Source organism: Trifolium pratense, linkage group LG1 (genome assembly GCF_020283565.1).
Source record: "Trifolium pratense cultivar HEN17-A07 linkage group LG1, ARS_RC_1.1, whole genome shotgun sequence".
NCBI classification, from domain to species: Eukaryota; Viridiplantae; Streptophyta; class Magnoliopsida; order Fabales; family Fabaceae; genus Trifolium; species Trifolium pratense.
In genome coordinates, this window is record NC_060059.1 from 1934603 (window position 1) to 1954830 (window position 20228).

The following is a 20228-nucleotide window of genomic DNA, read 5'->3' on the forward strand; positions in this document are numbered from 1 at the left end:
AGTGAGAGGTCTTAGTTTGTCATACTTACCGTGAATTGAATCGATATACTGATGCTCCTGCGCATATTGGGTGTGAGTTAGGTTCTTCTATGATTTTTTATGAGTCATGTCCGACTCGAATTACTTTTTTTTTATAATCAAGTTGAAATTTCTATTCTCAAACTAATGTCATTGTAATTTTGTTTCAGGCCTAGGCCCTTCATTACATAAAAAATAAAACAAAAATTATTTTCAATAAAAATACCGAATTTGAATAAAAAACAACTCATTAATTAATTGAGATTGTTTTGGGTATTTATGTAGTTAAAAAAAAAAGAAAAAAGACAGAGGGTAAATTCAAGGTAAATATTTTTTAAAAAAAGTCAAAATATCTTCATCGTACATAACCGCCTCCACTACATAGCAAAGACTATTTCTCCGATCTCTTTTCTAAGTTTCTTGTTCTGTGCCGTTTTTCAGTTTCATCATCATCAATTTCAAAACCCTTTATGTTACAGTAAACTCATTCTCCAATCTCAATCCCAAAAAATGGGTGTAGGAATATCAGTGTTAATAGCACTAAAAGCAACAACACTATTACTCATTTTCGCATACCTAAAAAAACTAGGGTTCATCATTTTATCTTTTCCATTCCTCTATTCATCCTTAATCTCATTCCTAGTTTCAATCGCATCACATCCATCAATCGATCTTCCATTACTTCTAGGAAAAACCTCCGATGGATCATTCCCAATTCTATCACTCATAATTTTCAGTCCTTATCTTTACTTCGTTCGAATTTTCTCTGCAATTCGAAGGCAAAAAAGTGGTGAACCACCTTATACGAAAGTTTACGACGGACTTTACGTTGGTGGTTGGCCTTCTTCGCCGGAAAAGATGCCGCCGGGTGATCCTGCTATTATTGATTGTACTTGTGAGTTTCCGAGGTTGAAAGGTTTTAATGGTGGGTTACCTTATATGTGTGTTCCTACTTGGGATACTAGATCGCCTCAACCTGGTGATATTGAACGTGCTGTTAAATGGGCTTGTCGAAAAAGGGATCTTAATACACCCATTTTTGTTCATTGTGCTTATGGTAATTAATTATCATACTTTTCACTTTTACTTCATTTCAATCGGTAGTAACTTGTTTTTCATTCATTGAATGCTATTGCTGTTTAGTTTTGACTGTTTTTGTGTTTTGTTTTGGATAGTCAAATGTTACTAAATTAGTTGTTATGTTTTTTTTACAAGTATGAATCGAACTCGGTACCCTAGGACATACAACACTCACGCATAAGTAACCACCTGTGCTTCTGTATTGTATTAGTATATCATATTTGCACAAGGGTATGCTAGTTTAACCAGTAATGTCTACTTTAATTGGAATTGGAGTGAGTGACTTTATGAGCCTTGAAGTCTCACTGACACTGAAACCTATTCAATTTCAACCCTTAGGCCTTAGGATATACTAGTACTACCATACAGCCTAACTTTGAGACAGCCATCGGAAGAATTTGATTATTAAAATACTGCTAATTTTGGGTTTGCACACTATTGTCATCAACAAAAAAAGGTCGATCATTGCCAATGACGTGACCTTTGGCATCGTAGGTGAAAGCTTGTTTTTAGTGATCTTCATATTGTTGTAGTTGCTTATATTTGGTTGACTTTAAAAATGATTGCAAATCTGATGCCCAAATAGAAAAAATGTTACTTTTGATGTTGCCAAAGTTTGTTATATGTGAGGTAAACATGCCTTTGTAGGGTATATTGAATTGTTACACTGGTTTATGCTTCCCTCCAGTACAAGAAACCCAAGAAATATGACCCATTAGGCTTTATATAGTATTTACATAAGTGGATTTAGTTAGTATTGTTCCCTTATACCGGAATAGAATATAAAAGAAGATGCAAATTCGGAATGGAATATGTCTTTTCGTTTGAAGATTGAAAAACAAATGCTCAATTAGTATCAGGTGTTGACAGGTTTGAGTTTTGAAAAGTGGGGAAAGTTATTATGATCACACCGACTGTCCTTCATTGTTTGTAACCTGTTTTTCAATGCATCGAGTTTTAAGGACTCCCCATCCTTTTTATTGACATTTATCAACGAGGTAGGATTATATGACATTTAAAAGTGAAACTATTTTATTCCAAGGTCTCTGTATAGGCATGTGCACTGACATAAGTTTTTGGGGGACTAGTTGTAGTATTGTAATATATTGGAACTTCCATTGGTCAAATGTGTCCACAGTTAACTTACACATTAGCTAGGATATACACAGGAAATTGCCTCACAAATGCATTGTATCCACAACTTCCGATGGAGCAGAGTTGTAAACAGTTTATCAGACCTATAAAATTTTGTATCAAATATAAAATCCAAGAATGTGATATAACTGACATCATTTTGTTTTGTTTTCCCTTACCTGTGTAAAGGTCACGGAAGAAGTGTTGCTGTTATGTGTGCACTGTTAGTGGCACTAGGTATCTCAGAGGATTGGAAGAATGCTGAAAAGCTGATAAAACAAAAACGTCCTTACATTCGCATGAATGCTCTCCATCGCAAGGCACTTGAAGAATGGTCTGCAAACCGATTGTCTTTGCCAAAGCCAAAGAAGTGAAGAAATGGGTGTGGATTCATCGACTAAATCTGATTTGTTCTGTCAAACACAGTTTGATGGTTTTATAGACAGTACCAATTAGAAAAAAAATGCTTAAAATAGATTCTCCATGCGCCTTTAATTTATCAGCATTCTTGTTTTCGAATTAATCTAGAACTATTATCTGGCTACTAATTGCTCTATAATTGGCTTCTCCTGCTCGAACATGTTAGTGGAAACTGATCCGTTAGAACAATGGGATGCTCATATTATGAAAGCTGGAACACCAGTGGAGATCATTTCATTGTGTAATGCCTGTGGATAATGATTACAACTGTAGTTTGTTGCCAACTTATGATTTATGTCGATTGTTAAACTGTCTGACTCAAAGCTCGAGTTTAGCTTAAGGTTTGTTATTGTTTATTTATTATGAGATTGCTTATGACACAATGGAAAAACGCCTGCAGGGCTGCATGATAGAGTAACTTTTATTGTTGTAATATTGTTGTATGATAGATAGTTCGAAAATAATTGGACTGTATCTAATTGTAGTGATTACTCTTTCTTGTACATAGATGATGTGTTCCCTTCCGCCCCGCCACTGCCATGTGATGGTTACTGGTTAGGCACATTATATCAGGTCCTAAATTTGCTGTTAGCTGGAAATATATTCAGTAATATCATGTGTATGGAGAAGATAATCAGGGTGCTCATAATTTGGTTGAAACAATCAAAACATCAGTTCAAATTTATTTTAACATAGTTTAAAATATTTGGTCCTTAGTTTGCTAACAGAGTCCTAGACAAAAACAGTTTTACCGACCGCCACAAAAACTATATTTTATACGCTTAAATACATCTCGAAGTGTATTTTTGGACGGACAAAAACTGTATTTTGTTTGAAAGTATGCATCCAAACGACAGAAAAACTGCTTTGAAGTCCAACCATCAAACCAAGTAGTCTTATGGTGGCATTTAGCATACTTTCCCACCATGGTCAAATTGTTTTTAAACCATTAGATCAAATAAATAACACAATTTTATTATGGTCTCTCAACACTAGATTTTTTCCCAACACTATCCACCATCTTCTCCTTCACTCACACACACTGCTATGGCTTCTTACGGAAATAAAAAAATCTGTTTCAAAACTTTGTGATCGTGTAGACCAGAAAGATGCGACCTCGCCGGCGTTTGACGGTGGTTGAGAGCGTTTGAGACCCCTGTTGGAGCGGAGGGGGGTTGTGTACCTGCAGGCACTCCGACGCTCAAGTCAGTATGTGTGTAAGGTTTTCTTAGCTATAACATGCGTACCTTGCAAATGAAGTGGAGATGCATATATATAGCCCCCAGCGCTGGGCTAAGGCCCTTGATGGCATTAATGGCCATCAAGTGGCTGCCGGAAAACGGCTAAGGAGCCATGATGTGCAGTTAATGCTCATCATTCCGGTTTACGGCCGTTACAATACGTAAGGGTATCTGACCGTTAGGACGTGCTCGGATGGTATATCTGTTCGACACCCACTGTAAAGTTTCAAACGAAAAAACCTCCCTCCTATATATAGGCCAACGCGTCCGTACAGGAAAATTCGCGCCGCTTCCATTTGAACCACAGGATCTATCCAACGGTCCGGATCAATCACGATCAAGTGGCTCAGATTTGATCTCAGGAGAAACGAAAAGGCGCGAAAATCCAACGGTCCAAGACGACCTCGAAGTTCAAATCTCAGAGAATAGCCACTCGAGTGCTATTTCATAGCCTTTACACGTGGCGAAAGGAAACGAAGCGACTCGTCCTTTCAAGTCACACCCGTCTGCTCGCGCAAATCTCGCGAAATCCAAGACACCACATCCCGAGAAAATCGCAACCAAAAAAGGTAATGCAAGATCCTCGGATTCCATTCCCCTTATTTCTTTGCTAAAAATACGGGGAAGACCGCAGCAACCGAATAGGAACACCGTGATCCTCGACAAATTTGTAAAATTGAAAACATGCTCGAAAAGGGAGTACGGTTTTCAATCGAAAAGTCTGCTCGGGATCGATCGGAAAATCCTCGACATCATTTAAATTAAAGGCATACATAAAGCATGAGTGCAAATAAACTATGCTCGGAAAATTCAAAGGAGAATTATTTTATTAATGATAGTCCATTACAAAGGGAAGAGGATTACAAGGGGAACCGAGCACCTAATCCTCGTGCTCGGAACCTGAGCTAATTGCGGAATCCGAATCAGTCCACAGCACCTCCTCTGGCCATATCTTAGCCTCTTTCCCGACCTGGGACCCTCCTTCACCAGAGGCAGGGCCGGGAGGATAGAGGTGGGGAGATTGACGAGCCCTCAGGAACTCCTCGATTGCCCCAATGAAATCCGCCGATTCGTCGGAACTTGAGGTATCAGAAGTATCCGAGGAAGGGAACATCACCTTGGCTTCCTTCCCCTTTTGAGAACGAGCCGGCGCAGGCTTAGGAACCTCCGCTCTCTTTTTTCCTCTTCGAGACTCAGAGCCATCAGCAACAACCTTCTTGGAATCCCTATTATCCATCGCTAGCCTTCAAACTCAGGATATGGGAAGCCAAAGGATAAGCAAGTATTTATAGCAAAACTTGCCGCCCAAAGGACCAGCCACCACACCTGACATCCCATAAATGCGAGAGGCGGCTGCAGAAACCTAGGATTGACCATTTGGAATAAACGATTTTCCCTTTCCAAAGCTTGACTTTGACCACAGGGACACTGCGAAAATTCAGCTGCCCAGCTCGGATCTGTTACGTTCGGTAAATCGAGATCAATCGATAAAGCTTCAAGTCATTACCCTCGCCTACGAGCATAACGACTTGGGGGGCTCCTGTTCTGGGCCGAGCTTAGAGCTCGAGCATCAGTGGGTGTCGAACAGATATACCATCCGAGCACGTCCTAACGGTCAGATACCCTTACGTATTGTAACGGCCGTAAACCGGAATGATGAGCATTAACTGCACATCATGGCTCCTTAGCCGTTTTCCGGCAGCCACTTGATGGCCATTAATGCCATCAAGGGCCTTAGCCCAGCGCTGGGGGCTATATATATGCATCTCCACTTCATTTGCAAGGTACGCATGTTATAGCTAAGAAAACCTTACACACATACTGACTTGAGCGTCGGAGTGCCTGCAGGTACACAACCCCCCTCCGCTCCAACAGGGGTCTCAAACGCTCTCAACCACCGTCAAACGCCGGCGAGGTCGCATCTTTCTGGTCTACACGATCACTTTGCTTATCTCAACAATTTGGACCTCAACCTTCTCCACCGGAATATCGCTGGGGATTAAGTATAACTCATTTCCTATATCCTATTCATCATTCTCTCCCTTAATTATCATTGAATTTTCTATTCCCCCTTTTAGTTGGGGTTCTTAACAAGATTTTTGAGCTTAAGTCAATTTGAATTTAACTGTTATATTTGGTTCCAAATTAGGACTACTAGTTGCTATGGAAGCTAATTTGATTTTAGTGGTTGCTTATGATGCCATCAACTGGTGTTGTTATTGGGTCATGGGTCTTGAAACGGATTCTTTTTGGTTTGTTTTGGTGTATGAGAAAAGATAAAAGTGGAGGAGAATGGTGGTATTGCTGGTGGAAGAGTGTGGGAAGAAATCAGGTGCTGAGAGCCTATGATAACATTAAGATCTAATGGTCAAAAATCAACTTAACCATGGTGAACTTCCCCATGCTAAATGCCACCTAGTCTTATAGAGGTTTTGTCATAAAAATCCAATTGTTGGGTTTTTTTTGGACAAGTCTTATTTTGGACATATTCTTATATGGTCGAGAGACTAAGAATATTTCATTTGGTCACATGCTCAACAAACACACAATAAATAATATAATAATTATTTCAAAAATATGTAATATTTAATTATTATTTTTTCTGCATCTAACTTAATAAGTTGAGTGAGTATCTAGGATTCGAACTAAATTCTAACTTAATAAATGAAATATCTAATATTCGAACTTCAACTTTACGTATATAATATGAAGTAATACTAATTGAGCTATCCCAATTCGAACTAGTTTTCGAAACATTATTATAATCTAAATTCTAATATCTAATTTCTTAATTCCCCTTATATTTAAGAACTAATAATAGTACTCCATAATTAATATTTATTTGTCCACAACAAAAGACAATTGAACTCTGGAAAGGGCAGACGAGTGAAAGTGAAAGACTAGTACTATAGGCAAGTGGACTTAAAAAGCTGAGAACAAAACTGAACACAGAACTCTCAATTCACATTTTTGTTGTGTCCCGCCGAACCCTCAAAAGGTCACTTTCCAATCCAATATAAACACAACAAACAACACATTTCATTTTCAATTCTCTCACTTCTTTCTCATTCATTTCATTAATCAAACTGTAAGCATCTTTACCCCCAAATTTCTCTACCTTCCTTCCTTTTCACAAATCTTTCTCACGTTTTTAGATTTCGATTAATTATATGATATATGATGTGTATGTGTATGTCTGTAACATAGTTTTTCGTATTATTATTATTATTATTATTATTCTGGTGGCTTCTTTTGATGTCTAAAATTATAGATCACAAATTTATTTAGTCGATGTTTTCAATTGTGATCCACACCCACAGTTGGTGTTTTGAAATTGAATCTCCATGAATCAAATTATAGAACCTTCTTAATTGCAGCTTCCAATTTTTCTGACTTACTCGTGGTGTTTTGAATCCATCTAAATATATAAGAGACAAACGAGTCGATAATAGTTGATAATAGTTGATGTATCTGATTCAAAATTTGGACCACATGCATCAACTTTGGTCGACCCGTTAGGACTGGAGGTAGTAATATTTTGTGGTGTGCTACAAATCGTTGATATATATTAGGGGGCTCAACTTAGTTGAGATTCTTATATCATAAAAAAAAATCGTTATAACCTATGTTCTTCCATTCTCTCAACCTATACTTTTTTTTAACTGGTGTAGAAGGGTGATTTTGTTCATCCTAGATGCATTTTACTGATGCTGCTGCTGATACTTTAGGCTCTAACAGTGATTTAAGATGCAAATAGAATCATATGTTATAGCTCTATACCTTATTTATACTGTATTAAGTTAAATTGACAGAAAAATTGATGCTTTCGAGTTAAATTGAAGTCAAGTGGGTTAAGTGATGCAAAGAAAACTTAGGGAGCAAAAATTGCAGAGGAGTAATGTGTATTATTGTGTAATTTATCCTTGATTATGATATTGTTCTAGCATGCAATGTATGTTTGAAATTAAAAATGTCATTATGGTGATTGGAAAATTTTAAGTCATTGTGCAGGTCGATAAACTAAACAGTTTGTCCGGGTAACCGAATGACCTTGATTCTTTGAATTGCCTTATATTCACATAGTTGTTTTCTCCCTTTCTTTTCAAATATGATCATAGTTGTTCTCTATGTGGTTAATTCTAAAAATACATTGTATTTATTTTGATTCAGGTATAAAAATGTCAACAGTGAATATGTCCACCGTGAGAGTTCCGACAGCTTCATTGCGCGGAACAACACCCTCTAGGACATCTTGTGTTCTTATGAAGAATCCTTCAACTTTGACATCTGTGAAGAACATGTCCAAAAAATTTGGACTAAAATCTTCCTCATTCAGAGTCTCTGCAATGGCAACATACAAAGTGAAACTGATTGGACCAGACGGTACGGAGAACGAATTTGATGCCCCCGATGACGCTTACATTCTGGATTCAGCTGAAGATGCTGGAGTGGAGCTACCTTACTCATGCAGAGCTGGTGCATGCTCTACTTGTGCCGGCCAAGTAGTTTCAGGTTCCGTTGATCAGTCTGATCAATCCTTTCTCGATGAGCAGCAAGTCGAGAAGGGTTATCTTCTCACATGTGTCTCGTACCCGAAATCCGACACCGTGATTTACACACACAAGGAGGAGGAACTCTTCTGAGTGATATGTGCTTTTTGTTAGTTTTTCTATGTTTGTTTTGACTATGTGTCATGTAGCTGGTTATTGTGAAACTATGTTGGTGTTTGTGTAATTTCTGGAATCATATTAGAAAATAAAGGAAACAGGTTATAAGACGCAACATAAATTTGTTTTCTAAAACTACTATTGTTATGGTTTAGTTTGAATGTATTTCACAGTTTGATGCATTATAATATTTCTTGTCAAGGCTGAGAAAGTGAGAATCTGGTTGATTTCGTTATACTTTTATTTTTGTTGATTTATTTATGTGAGGTTTTTCCTTTCCTTGGAAGCTGAAGCAGCATGCTTGACCCATGCTTGATGATGAAAATATATTTGATGCAGTAAAAAAATCCATGAGTTCACTGTAATTAATAGATCAAAACCTGTGGCTGAAGATTAACACTTATATCTAATTTTTATTGAAGCAAACATGTTTTGCTTGTATGATGATGAAAAGTTGAGCATTTCAAGCTAATGAAACGATAGAGACTTACAGCTTAGCTTGTCTCAGATTAAGTAGTCTCTTTTCCAAATACTAATATTATTAGCATTTGTGATTATCAAAGATAAATCTAGTTTTTTTTTTTTTCTAAAAAAAGAAGAAGATAAATCTAGTTTGTTTTCTATCATAATATTATCTACTTTAGCTATAAATTTAACTTGAAACCACCCTTTTAAAATCATGACACTTGTGACTGTAATTTGAAAATATGGAATGCATTTTTTAAATTAAAATTCAAAGTTGTTAGGTGTCATGATTTTTAAAACTTATTTGAATTTGTACTATTTTGTTTTTGTGTGTGTGATGATTATGTTTAAAATTTGAATTTAAAGAAAGAATGTGAAATTATAAAATTTTGAACTTTTTATATTTTTAAGGTGTCATAATTTTTTAGAGATCAAGTCATTCAGTTCAACTCAGTTTCATATCTATACAATTTGTTACATATACTGAGTTATTCGATTTAGTCATATGGTTTAACCAGTAACTTTGTCGATTTGATGACTGACCCTGATTTTTAAAACATTGATCTTAATTTCAATGAATTAATATTTTATTTTATAACAAGAAAAGTTTTTCTTTTATTTCTATATTTATGCACAAATTTTCATTTCTATTTAGCGGTGACCAATCTTTGTTAAAAAACCCATAGAATATATAGTATCATGAGAGTGTGAACTCTTAATCATCGATTAATTACCACTTTAATCAATTTATTACTCCCTCCGTCCCATTTTATAAGAATCACTTTGACTAAATGCATTATTTATAGGTCTTGTTTTGGTCGTATTTTTCTAAAAATATATAAATGTAAATATTATCATATAAGATATTGTTTAATTTGTTTTTATGAGTATTTTCAAAATATCAAATATCAAATTTTTATAATTTTTACTAATAGACAATTAAAAATATTCGTAATCAAAATTATGTATTGTCATACGTGCAATGGTCAAAAAATTCTTATATTTTGGGACGGACGAAGTATAAACTTATGTATTTAACTTACTTATTTTTGGGTAAATGATCATTTACCCCCCTGCAAAATAAGCAAATTTTCGTTTACCCCCCTATGCAGATTTTTTTTCTGTTTACCCCCCTGCAAAAAATAGATTCCCTCATTTTGCCCCCTAGGTGTACAGCAGGACATGTGACTGTGCAAATTTGCTGACGTGGCTTGTACACGTGGAAAAAATCATTTATATTTATTTTTTAAATTCCATGTCACATAATTTTTTTTTTTTTAAAAAAATCCTACAAAAAAAAAAAAACGAATTTTTTTTTCCCAAAATTTAAAATAAAATTTCCTACAAATAATTTTTTTCCTACAAAAAAAAAAAAAAATAAAAGATTTCGTACAAAAATAACTTTTTTTGCATAAATAAAAAATTAAATTTTCTTATTTTGTCCCCAAAATAAAGAATTTAACGATTTATTTTCAAATATCTTTTAATTAAAAAAAATAGAATCTTTATTTTTGTCTGCGTAATTTAGTGCTGCAATATAGTACAAGCTAAGGTTGCTGCACAATTTAATATCACATAAGAATTGAAGCATAATTTTGCTTAATTTTTTTTGCTGCATAATTTAATATCACATATAATTTTGGTAGAAGAGGAAAACACAAATAAAACTTCTTCTTCTATTTTTTTTTTTAATTCAAAGAGATTAACAAAAAAAATAAAGTTTTGTTTTTAAAAATTAAAGATTATGTTTTTTTTTAATTTAAAGAGATTTGAAAATAAATCTTTAAAATATTTAATTTGGAAATAAACTTTATTTCGGAGTAAATCTTTATTTTGGGAGTAAAATAAGAAAATTCATTTTTTTATTTTGGGAGGAATTTTTTTTTTTTAAATTCGTTTGTAGGAAAACAAATATAATTTTTAAAATTTTGTAGGAAAAAAAATTATTTGTAGGAATTTTTTTTTAATTTTGGGAAAAGAAAATAAGAAAATTGGTTTTTTTATTTTGTAGGAAAAAAAATTTATTTTTTATAAAAAAAAAATCTGACGTGGAATTTTTTAAAAAAATATAAATGATTTTTTCCATGTGTACAAGCCACGTCAGCAGATTTGCACAGTCACATGTCCTGCTGTACAGCCAGGGGGCAAAATGAGAGAATTTATTTTTTGCAGGGGGGTAAACAGAAAAAAAATATGCACAGGGGGGTAAACGAAAATTTGCTTATTTTGCAGGGGGGTAAATGATCATTTACCCCTTATTTTTTTATTCAAACAATACATAGCGGGGGATTGGTTATTATACATAAGCTATCCTTATGCACCATGCATAAGTTACTTAGTGCACCCCCCCAAATTACTTGTGCACCCCCCAAATTACTAGCACACCCCCAAATTTCTCATGCACCCCCCAAATTACTTGTGCACCCCCCAAATTTCTCATGCACCCCCAAATTTCTCATGCACCCCCAAAATTTCTCGCACACCCCAATATGACTTTTGCCCCCCAATTTTATTTTTTTGGTCCCCTCCACATTTCTAGCCTAAACCATTTTGTTGTGGGAATGGTTTCAGAGATATGCACTCCAAAACCATTAAGTGTATAAGATGGTTTTAGAGTACAACCCTATAATTAGAATACAAACAATAATTGTGATTTGAAACCATTTAACCAACATAATGGTTTCCAGAATTTTTAAAACCATATAAACACACATAAAACCTTTTTACAATACAAATGGTTTGAGTGTATAACTATCTGAAACCATTTAACCAACATAATGATTTCCAGAATTTTTAAAACCATAAAAACACACATAAAATCATTTTACAATACAAATGGTTTCAGTGTATAACTATCTGAAACCATTTAACCAGCATAATGGTTTCCAGAATTTTTGAAACCATAAAAACACACATAAAACCATTTTACAATACAAATGGTTTTAGTGTATAACTATCTGAAACCATTTAACTGGTTTTAAATAATGATTATAATTGTACCAAAAAAAAACAATTATGATTCTAATTATAGGTTGTACTTCAAAACCATCTTATGCACTTAATGGTTTTGGAGTGTATATTTTTGAAACCATTCCCACAGCAAAATGTTTTAGGCTTGAAATATGGGGGGTTAAAAATAAATTGGGCGCACAAGTCATCTGGGGGTGCGTGAAAAATTTTGGGGGGTGCGCTAGAAATTTGGGGGGTGCGCGAGAAATTGGGGGGTGCATGAGAAATTTGGGGGGTGCACGAGAAATTTGGGGGTGCACGAGTAATTTGGGGGTGCGTGAGAAATTTGGGGGGTGTGAGATTAGGTGTGAGTGTGTGAGTTGAGATTGGCTAGGATTATTACATGTGGATGCTCAATCTAATGGATGTTATTGACTTATGTACCATGCATAAGGATTACACTTATGTATAATAACTTCTCCCTACATAGCGGTATTAAATTAAAACTAGGGAGAAAATGGTAAAGTGAACAATATTTGTTTCCCGCGGTAAATAACAAAATTAATCAAAACATTCCCGCTTTTATTATTTTCGCTTTTTCCGCTCCCAATACATAGAAACTACTTATTATTGTATAGCGCACACTCAAATTACGCAAAACACATTTTTAGGGTTTCTCTTTCGTTCATTCTTAGGGTTTCAATTTCAACCCTCCCAAACAACAATCACACACGGTAATTCTCAATTCTTGTTCTCTGATTCAATCCATTCATTATACTCAATCTCCATCAGATTCCCCTTTTTTCGTTATGCACTCATCATGTTTGTTGAAAGTCATCATACACTTTGTTGAAAACAATTCATTAATTTTTTCAGATCTTTTTGTTGAATGTTAATTTGGTATTTTTTATCATTACCCAGAAATCAGAAATTTCAGTTGCTTAATCTTTTTTGAGTCAGGCATATAAATCTTGATTTTTTTTTTATATTGTTGATCTTTTCTTTTCTGTTACAGAACATGGATACTTCAAATCCTGCTGCGTTTGTCAATGCCCAGTCTCTTCCCAATTTCATTGGAAAGAAAGTAAGAACAGTGGTTCAGGTGAATCATTCTGACGGCGTGACGATCACAGGAAAATCCACCGATGACTCTCAGATAACTGTTAAAGGGTTATCATCACAAGTCCCAGTCATGAATTATGTAGAAGTTATTGGCATTGCTGAGAGTAACAACTCTATCCGCGCTGAAATTTTCACAGACTTTGGTGCCACATTTGGTATGAAGCATTATTGTTGTTATCAATTACTAGTTATAGATCATTTACTTTTTAATTTTCGACATGGGGAAAAAATGTCGCATTAAGCAAATTGTGTTGTTTGTCAAACATTATGTTAACCGTTGAAACCCCTAAATTGGAATTAGGCACTACTAAGTGGTTTTTAAATTTCTATTGTTCCGATGTTTACCGCTTATGTTGATTTTGATTCGGCCTTCTTTGTAGATGTCAACTCTTACAATCAGTTATGCCAACTAGCAAATGGTCAATTCAAAAGTCTGTTTCTTTAGGGATCTTGAAGATTGATGGACGAGCTACCGGATGGAATTGAGTTGCAGCTCTTATGCTAAAAGAACCTGCATACTTTTTAGCATTTTATGATAGGAACTACTATATATGTATATGTTTATTTTCTTGAGGATCCGACATGCAGACATTTGCTTTGTTTGAACTGTTTTATGTTTTTGAAATCCCCTTAACTATTTTTATGCTATGTCTAGTTTGGTTTATATATGTGTCTATCTCATAATCTTCATTGCCTTTAGCAATACTCAGTTTTTTTAAAGTGAGGGATTTAGTTTCACGCCTTGTTGAGTTGTTGTAACCTCTGCATAATTGCTTAAACTTGCAAATATTTCTGCATACATAAATGTGTATATCTTCCCTTAACAAAAAATTGAAATAATATGAAACAATAGTGCAGGGTTCACATAGTTCTCACTTCTCACCAATCAAAAGTTTCACCAAGACCAAAAGTTATCGCAAAACTTAATTTTAGAACTATAGTATTATGCTACCACTAAAATAGTGATAATGACTTTGTCAAAAAAATAAAATAAGTGATAATGACCATATTAAGGTAATTGAGTTGGACGATGATAAATGTGATAGCACCCATTTTAAAAATCCATTTATGAAAGTTGTACATGGTGACAAAATCATCAGTAAAAAAAAATAGAACAGAAATAATAAATAAAATTAGAACAGAGAAAAAGTAAGAAGAGAAAGGATGGACAAAACAAATAAAAAAAAAATCTCTTAGCATTATATTGAACAAAAAACCCGTAAAAAAATTGGACCAAAAACAATTCAACTTGTCATATCTGTAAAAATAAAATAAAATGAATAAACGAGAGAATTATTCTAAGTAAAATGAAGATTGATAAACTAATGTTGATCTTTAGTAATAATAAAGTTGTCCAGCAAAATTGATACACATAATAGTTTCAAATTGTATGTCTTTTTTGTGGTAATCAGTTAGTTATGGCATTATGTTACTTATTATGTTATTATGTTACTCAATAATATAACACTAAGTTATGTGCCAGAATGATGAGCAGATGAAAGGATCCAACATGTATCAATTAGTGGTGTTTCTAATTTCAAATTGGGAGTTTCAATTGTTAACATAATGTTTGACAAACAACATAATTTGTTTAATGTGATATTTGTTTTCAATGTTGAAAAGTAAAATTAAATCATCTAACTAGTAATTGATAACATCAATTGCAACGACTTCCTTATAATTGTGATCCTCTTGACTTGTAAATCTTTGTGGTTGTGGCGCCTTCTTCTTCATCGTTTTCTTAACATAATTTGGTGAAGTTAGATTCCTATATATTATTATTATTATTACTAATTTATCGATACATTAGGACAATTTGAAGGAAAAATCCATTTCTATAGCTTACGACAAAGCAATCAACTCCGCTCCTATAATTTACGAAAAAGCAATCAACTTTCTCAACTCAGAGGATGGAAAGGAATTCATAGAGACAAAAATTGACCCAGTTATTCAAGGTAAAAATAATTTTAATTCACTTTTTTATTGTTGAACACTTTATTATTGTGTAAATTCTAACAAAAATTCTTAATTAATAGATTACATTGATGAGTTCTCGAAGACCGAACCAGGAAAGACATACATTTTGGAATTATATGCAAGCATTTAAGGGTAATTAAAATAAAATTGATTTGACCTAAATCTATGTTTTTCAAATTATGTTTTATTTTTTACAATAAATTATGTTTAATTAATAATATTTAAAAATATGTGAAATGCAGAAGGAGATTGGATGGACAAATTTTGGGAGAAAGAATTTAATAGAGTTGGGTTGAATTTTAGACGTAACAAAATCAAACATTCCCTATTAGTTCAGCTAAGTGGGGATATCAATGGCCGTAACTCAGTAAGTTTCTCATACTATTAAGGTTATAAAGTGCATCACCATTAGCATCATAACAATAATCAGTAAGTTCCATCATGGGGGAGAGTTCAGAAACCCATCCAAGATGATGTTTCCAACCAGTATTATAGTTCTCTAAATCCATGACTATAGGGTCAGGAACATTTAACTCAAACAAACGATCGACTTTTCTATGCAGCTCACATGTAAAACCTAAGCTTTTCGTGGAATTCCAAAAGAAAGGGTGTGAAAGTGAGAATATGGTTGATTTCTTTATCCTTTTATTTTTGTTGATTTATTTATGTGAGGTTTTTTCTTTTCCTTGGAAGCTGAAGCAGCATGCTTGACCCATGCTTGAGTAGGCATGATGATGAAAATATATTTGATGCAGTAAAAAAATCCATGAGTTCACTGTAATTTATAGATCAAAACCTGTGGCTGAAGATTAACACTTATATCTAATTTTTATTGAAGCAAACATGTTTTGCCTGTATGATGATGAAAAGTTGAGCATTTCAAGCTAATGAAACGATAGAGACTTACAGCTTAGCTTATCTCAGATTAAGTAGTCTCTTTTCCAAATAATAATATTATTAGCATTTGTGATTATCAAAGATAAATCTAGTTTTTTTTTTTCTAAAAAAAGAAGAAGATAAATCTAGTTTGTTTTCTATCATAATATTATCTACTTTAGCTATAAATTTAACTTGAAACCACCCTTTTAAAATCATGACACTTGTGACTGTAATTTGAAAATATGGAATGCATTTTTTAAATTAAAATTCAAAGTTGTTAGGTGTAATGATTTTTAAAACTTATTTGAATTTGTACTATTTTGTTTTTGTGTGTGTGATGATTATGTTTAAAATTTGAATTTAAAGAAAGAATGTGAAATTATAAAATTTTGAACTTTTTATATTTTTAAGGTGTCATAATTTTTTAGAGATCAAGTCATTCAGTTCAACTCAGTTTCATATCTATACAATTTGTTACATATACTGAGTTATTCGATTTAGTCATATGGTTTAACCAATAACTTTGTCGATTTGATGACTGACCCTGATTTTTAAAACATTGATCTTAATTTCAATGAATTAATATTTTATTTTATAACAACAAAAGTTTTTCTTTTATTTCTATATTTATGCACAAATTTTCATTTCTATTTAGCGGTGACCAATCTTTGTTAAAAAACCCATAGAATATATAGTATCATGAGAGTGTGAACTCTTAATCATCGATTAATTACCACTTTAATCAATTTATTACTCCCTCCGTCCCATTTTATAAGAATCACTTTGATTAAATGTATTATTTATAGGTCTTGTTTTGGTCGTATTTTTCTAAAAATATATAAATGTAAATATTATCATATAAGATATTGTTTAATTTGTTTTTATGAGTATTTTCAAAATATCAAATTTTTATAATTTTTACTAATAGACAATTAAAAATATTCGTAATCAAAATTATGTATTGTCATACGTGCAATGGTCAAAAAATTCTTATATTTTGGGACGGACGAAGTATAAACTTATGTATTTAACTTACTTATTTTTTTATTCAAACAATACATAGCGGGGGATTGGTTATTATACATAAGCTATCCTTATGCACCATGCATAAGTTACTTAGTGCACCCCCCAAATTACTTGTGCACCCCCCAAATTACTAGCACACCCCCAAATTTCTCATGCACCCCCCAAATTACTTGTGCACCCCCAAATTTCTCATGCACCCCCAAATTTCTCATGCACCCCCAAAATTTCTCGCACACCCCCAATATGACTTTTGCCCCCCAATTTTATTTTTTTGGTCCCCTCCACATTTCTAGCCTAAACCATTTTGTTGTGGGAATGGTTTCAGAGATATGCACTCCAAAACCATTAAGTGTATAAGATGGTTTTAGAGTACAACCCTATAATTAGAATACAAACAATAATTGTGATTTGAAACCATTTAACCAACATAATGGTTTCCAGAATTTTTAAAACCATATAAACACACATAAAACCATTTTACAATACAAATGGTTTCAGTGTATAACTATCTGAAACCATTTAACCAGCATAATGATTTCCAGAATTTTTGAAACCATAAAAACACACATAAAACCATTTTACAATACAAATGGTTTTAGTGTATAACTATCTGAAACCATTTAACTGGTTTTAAATAATGATTATAATTGTACAAAAAAAAAACAATTATGATTCTAATTATAGGTTGTACTTCAAAACCATCTTATGCACTTAATGGTTTTGGAGTGTATATTTTTGAAACCATTCCCACAGCAAAATGGTTTAGGCTTGAAATATGGGGGGTTAAAAAAAAATTGGGCGCACAAGTCATCTGGGGGTGCGTGAAAAATTTTGGGGGGTGCGCTAGAAATTTGGGGGTGCGCGAGAAATTGGGGGGTGCATGAGAAATTTGGGGGGTGCACGAGAAATTTGGGGGGTGCACGAGAAATTTGGGGGGTACGTGAGAAATTTGGGGGGTGTGAGATTAGGTGTGAGTGTGTGAGTTGAGATTGACTAGGATTATTACATGTGGATGCTCAATCTAATGGATGTTATTGACTTATGTACCATGCATAAGGATTACACTTATGTATAATAACTTCTCCCGACATTCCTAGCCCATTGTGAAAAACACCTGTAGTATTTATCCCTCCCCAAGCTGCAGCCATATCTTCCTAATATTGTGAAGATCTTCTTTTCTTGTCGGCCTGGTTTTTCATCTGCTGCTGAGCTTTAGGCAAATGCATTTTCAATTGATTTAAAGCTTCATCTCTTTCTCTGAGTTCAAGTGCTACTGCAGCTACCTTTGTTTCATTGCTAAGAAACCTCACTATATTAGGAGGTAAGATCACAATTTCTATTTAAGAAAAAGTGTACAAAGTAGCTTCAAATTGTATCTTTTTTGTGGTAATTAATTGGTAAGATCATGTTGCCATTTCTTCCGGTGATTCTTTTGGGGTATAACACAAGCTGCTTGAGATTGAACCACTCTCAGGTTAATCTTCTATTCTTGGTGTTTTTTTTCAACTAATTCTTCAAATCAAAAAACTCTCAATTGGTGTTCGGTCCACGAGACCGTCTAATTTGGTTCGTAAGTCAGTTATGACATCAAGTGGTTTCAACCTCCTTTTTATCTCAATTGCGGGGATCGAACTGTGGTTCTCCCTACAAAGTCCAGCATCAATTACGACCACACCAACTATTAGTTGTATTACTATTGGTGCCACTAGTTTAGGAGTACGTACACTCCCATGCACTAATCAGAATGGTGTGCTTAGTTTATTAGAGGTCTGAAGTGTAAAGAGAAAAATAGGTAAGAAAGTGTGTGAAGAGAGAATAATGTGAGAAATTGAGTAAATTTGATATCTTGATTGGTATAAGAGAAATAAAGTAAAAATTAAGAAGAGAGAAGTGTTAATTGTGTTTTAAAGTACAAAAATGCCCTTAAACGTTTTGGTCTTCAAATTGATTATTTATTTGTCTTAGATTAAATGATTAATTTAGCAAATTACATTTTTTTAAAAACATTTTATCAAATTACTTATTTAATTAGTAGGCTTAATTAGTAAAATGGTCGCTTAAAGACGTTTTTTGTTTTAGATTGGTCCCTTAAAGGAAAAAAAAAGTCCGAATAGGTCGGTCCTTAAAGACATATCCGTTAATCAGTTTGGTCCTATTCGGACATTTTTTTAGGGGTCAAACTGATTAACGGATATGTCTTTAAGGGACCTATTCGGACCCTTTTTTCTTTAAGAAACCTATTCGAACATTTTTTTCTTGAAGGGACCAATCTAAAATAAAAAATGTGGAATCATTTTACTAATTAAGCCTAATTAGTAATTGTCATTTATCTCATCGCTCACCCAAGTCGCACACCCAATCCCAAGATTCTACGGTCAGTTACCATATAAAAAAAAAAAAAAACTTGCTCACAAATTTGACTAAAAAAAATCAAATAACAATGATTTATCTATGAATCTAGTGGCAAGATCAACGAGTTTGTGTTCTCCGGTTGCATGCATCGTTCACCAATAAAACCACAACCTCCATGATTTCTCAACTCAGCCTTAAATATGTGATGTGTACCGTGAAAATTAGGAGTTATGATCTCTCCATTTCATTTCTCCATTTTCTCTCTTTATTATTGTAGTTTTGAACAGTTTTATAGAAAGAATATTAAATAATTAGACCCGGTAAATATTACATTATTGTATTTATATACCCAAAATTTTAGTAATTGCAAAAATGGAGAGTCAAAAATGGAGAGATCCTTACTCGAAAATACTACAATACCAATTTTTAATGGTAAAAATGGAAACATGCATCTCTATCTAGGAAAGGATTCCCTCCAGTGAAATTTTTTTCATGTGTTGATCTTGACCGTTAAATGCAATATCTCTCCTCTTTTGATATTAACATCTTTATTTTGGATGATGGGGATTCCACCGGACCTCTCATGTCACTGGAGAGGATCCACTCCCATCCCTATCTACTTTCTTCTCAAGTTGGAGGGAACCGTGGGTCCCATTGAAATTTAGGCTATTTTCTCCGTTTCTCTCCTATGCCAAACAAAATAAGTAGACCCTATCTCCGCTAATTCTCTGGCATCTGTCTCTTTCTTATGTGTTTCTTTCATTCCAAACACGGGCTAACCAGTAGCGGAACCAGGGTTGGTCAGGCCGGGTCCTAGCCCACCCCAAAATAATTTGAAATTACTATTATACTCTGGGTAGTTTAATATGGAAAAATTCTCGTAGTCGGAATTCAAATT

The 20228-nt window shown here is 33.8% G+C and overlaps 3 protein-coding genes across 3 annotated transcripts; all 3 read left to right on the plus strand.

Annotated features, from left to right (window-relative positions):
* Positions 1 to 393: 393 nt before the first annotated feature.
* On the plus strand, positions 394 to 3155 carry LOC123899720 (uncharacterized protein YnbD-like). The gene is made up of 2 exons (XM_045950934.1): positions 394 to 1075; positions 2422 to 3155. The coding sequence occupies exons 1-2, from the start codon at positions 529 to 531 to the stop codon at positions 2604 to 2606; spliced, it is 732 nt and encodes a 243-aa protein (XP_045806890.1). The 5' UTR covers positions 394 to 528; the 3' UTR covers positions 2607 to 3155.
* A 3664-nt stretch (positions 3156 to 6819) lies between these two features.
* On the plus strand, positions 6820 to 8771 carry LOC123899728 (ferredoxin, root R-B1-like). The gene is made up of 2 exons (XM_045950939.1): positions 6820 to 6981; positions 8064 to 8771. Exon 2 carries the CDS (start codon positions 8072 to 8074, stop codon positions 8534 to 8536), a length of 465 nt encoding a protein of 154 aa, XP_045806895.1. The 5' UTR covers positions 6820 to 6981; positions 8064 to 8071; the 3' UTR covers positions 8537 to 8771.
* Positions 8772 to 12634: 3863 nt separating this feature from the next.
* LOC123899738 (replication protein A 14 kDa subunit A-like) lies at positions 12635 to 13762 on the plus strand. The gene is made up of 3 exons (XM_045950951.1): positions 12635 to 12708; positions 12990 to 13251; positions 13477 to 13762. Exons 2-3 carry the CDS (start codon positions 12993 to 12995, stop codon positions 13539 to 13541), a joined length of 324 nt encoding a protein of 107 aa, XP_045806907.1. The 5' UTR covers positions 12635 to 12708; positions 12990 to 12992; the 3' UTR covers positions 13542 to 13762.
* Positions 13763 to 20228: the final 6466 nt, after the last annotated feature.

Coding starts and splice junctions, on each gene's coding strand:
- LOC123899720 (XM_045950934.1), top strand. CDS start 529: ATGGGTGTAGGAATATCAGTGTTAATAGCACTAAAAGCAACAACACTA. Junction 1,076..2,421: donor TTTTGTTCATTGTGCTTATG/GTAATTAATTAT, acceptor ACCTGTGTAAAG/GTCACGGAAGAAGTGTTGCT.
- LOC123899728 (XM_045950939.1), top strand. CDS start 8,072: ATGTCAACAGTGAATATGTCCACCGTGAGAGTTCCGACAGCTTCATTG.
- LOC123899738 (XM_045950951.1), top strand. CDS start 12,993: ATGGATACTTCAAATCCTGCTGCGTTTGTCAATGCCCAGTCTCTTCCC. Junction 13,252..13,476: donor AGACTTTGGTGCCACATTTG/GTATGAAGCATT, acceptor CCTTCTTTGTAG/ATGTCAACTCTTACAATCAG.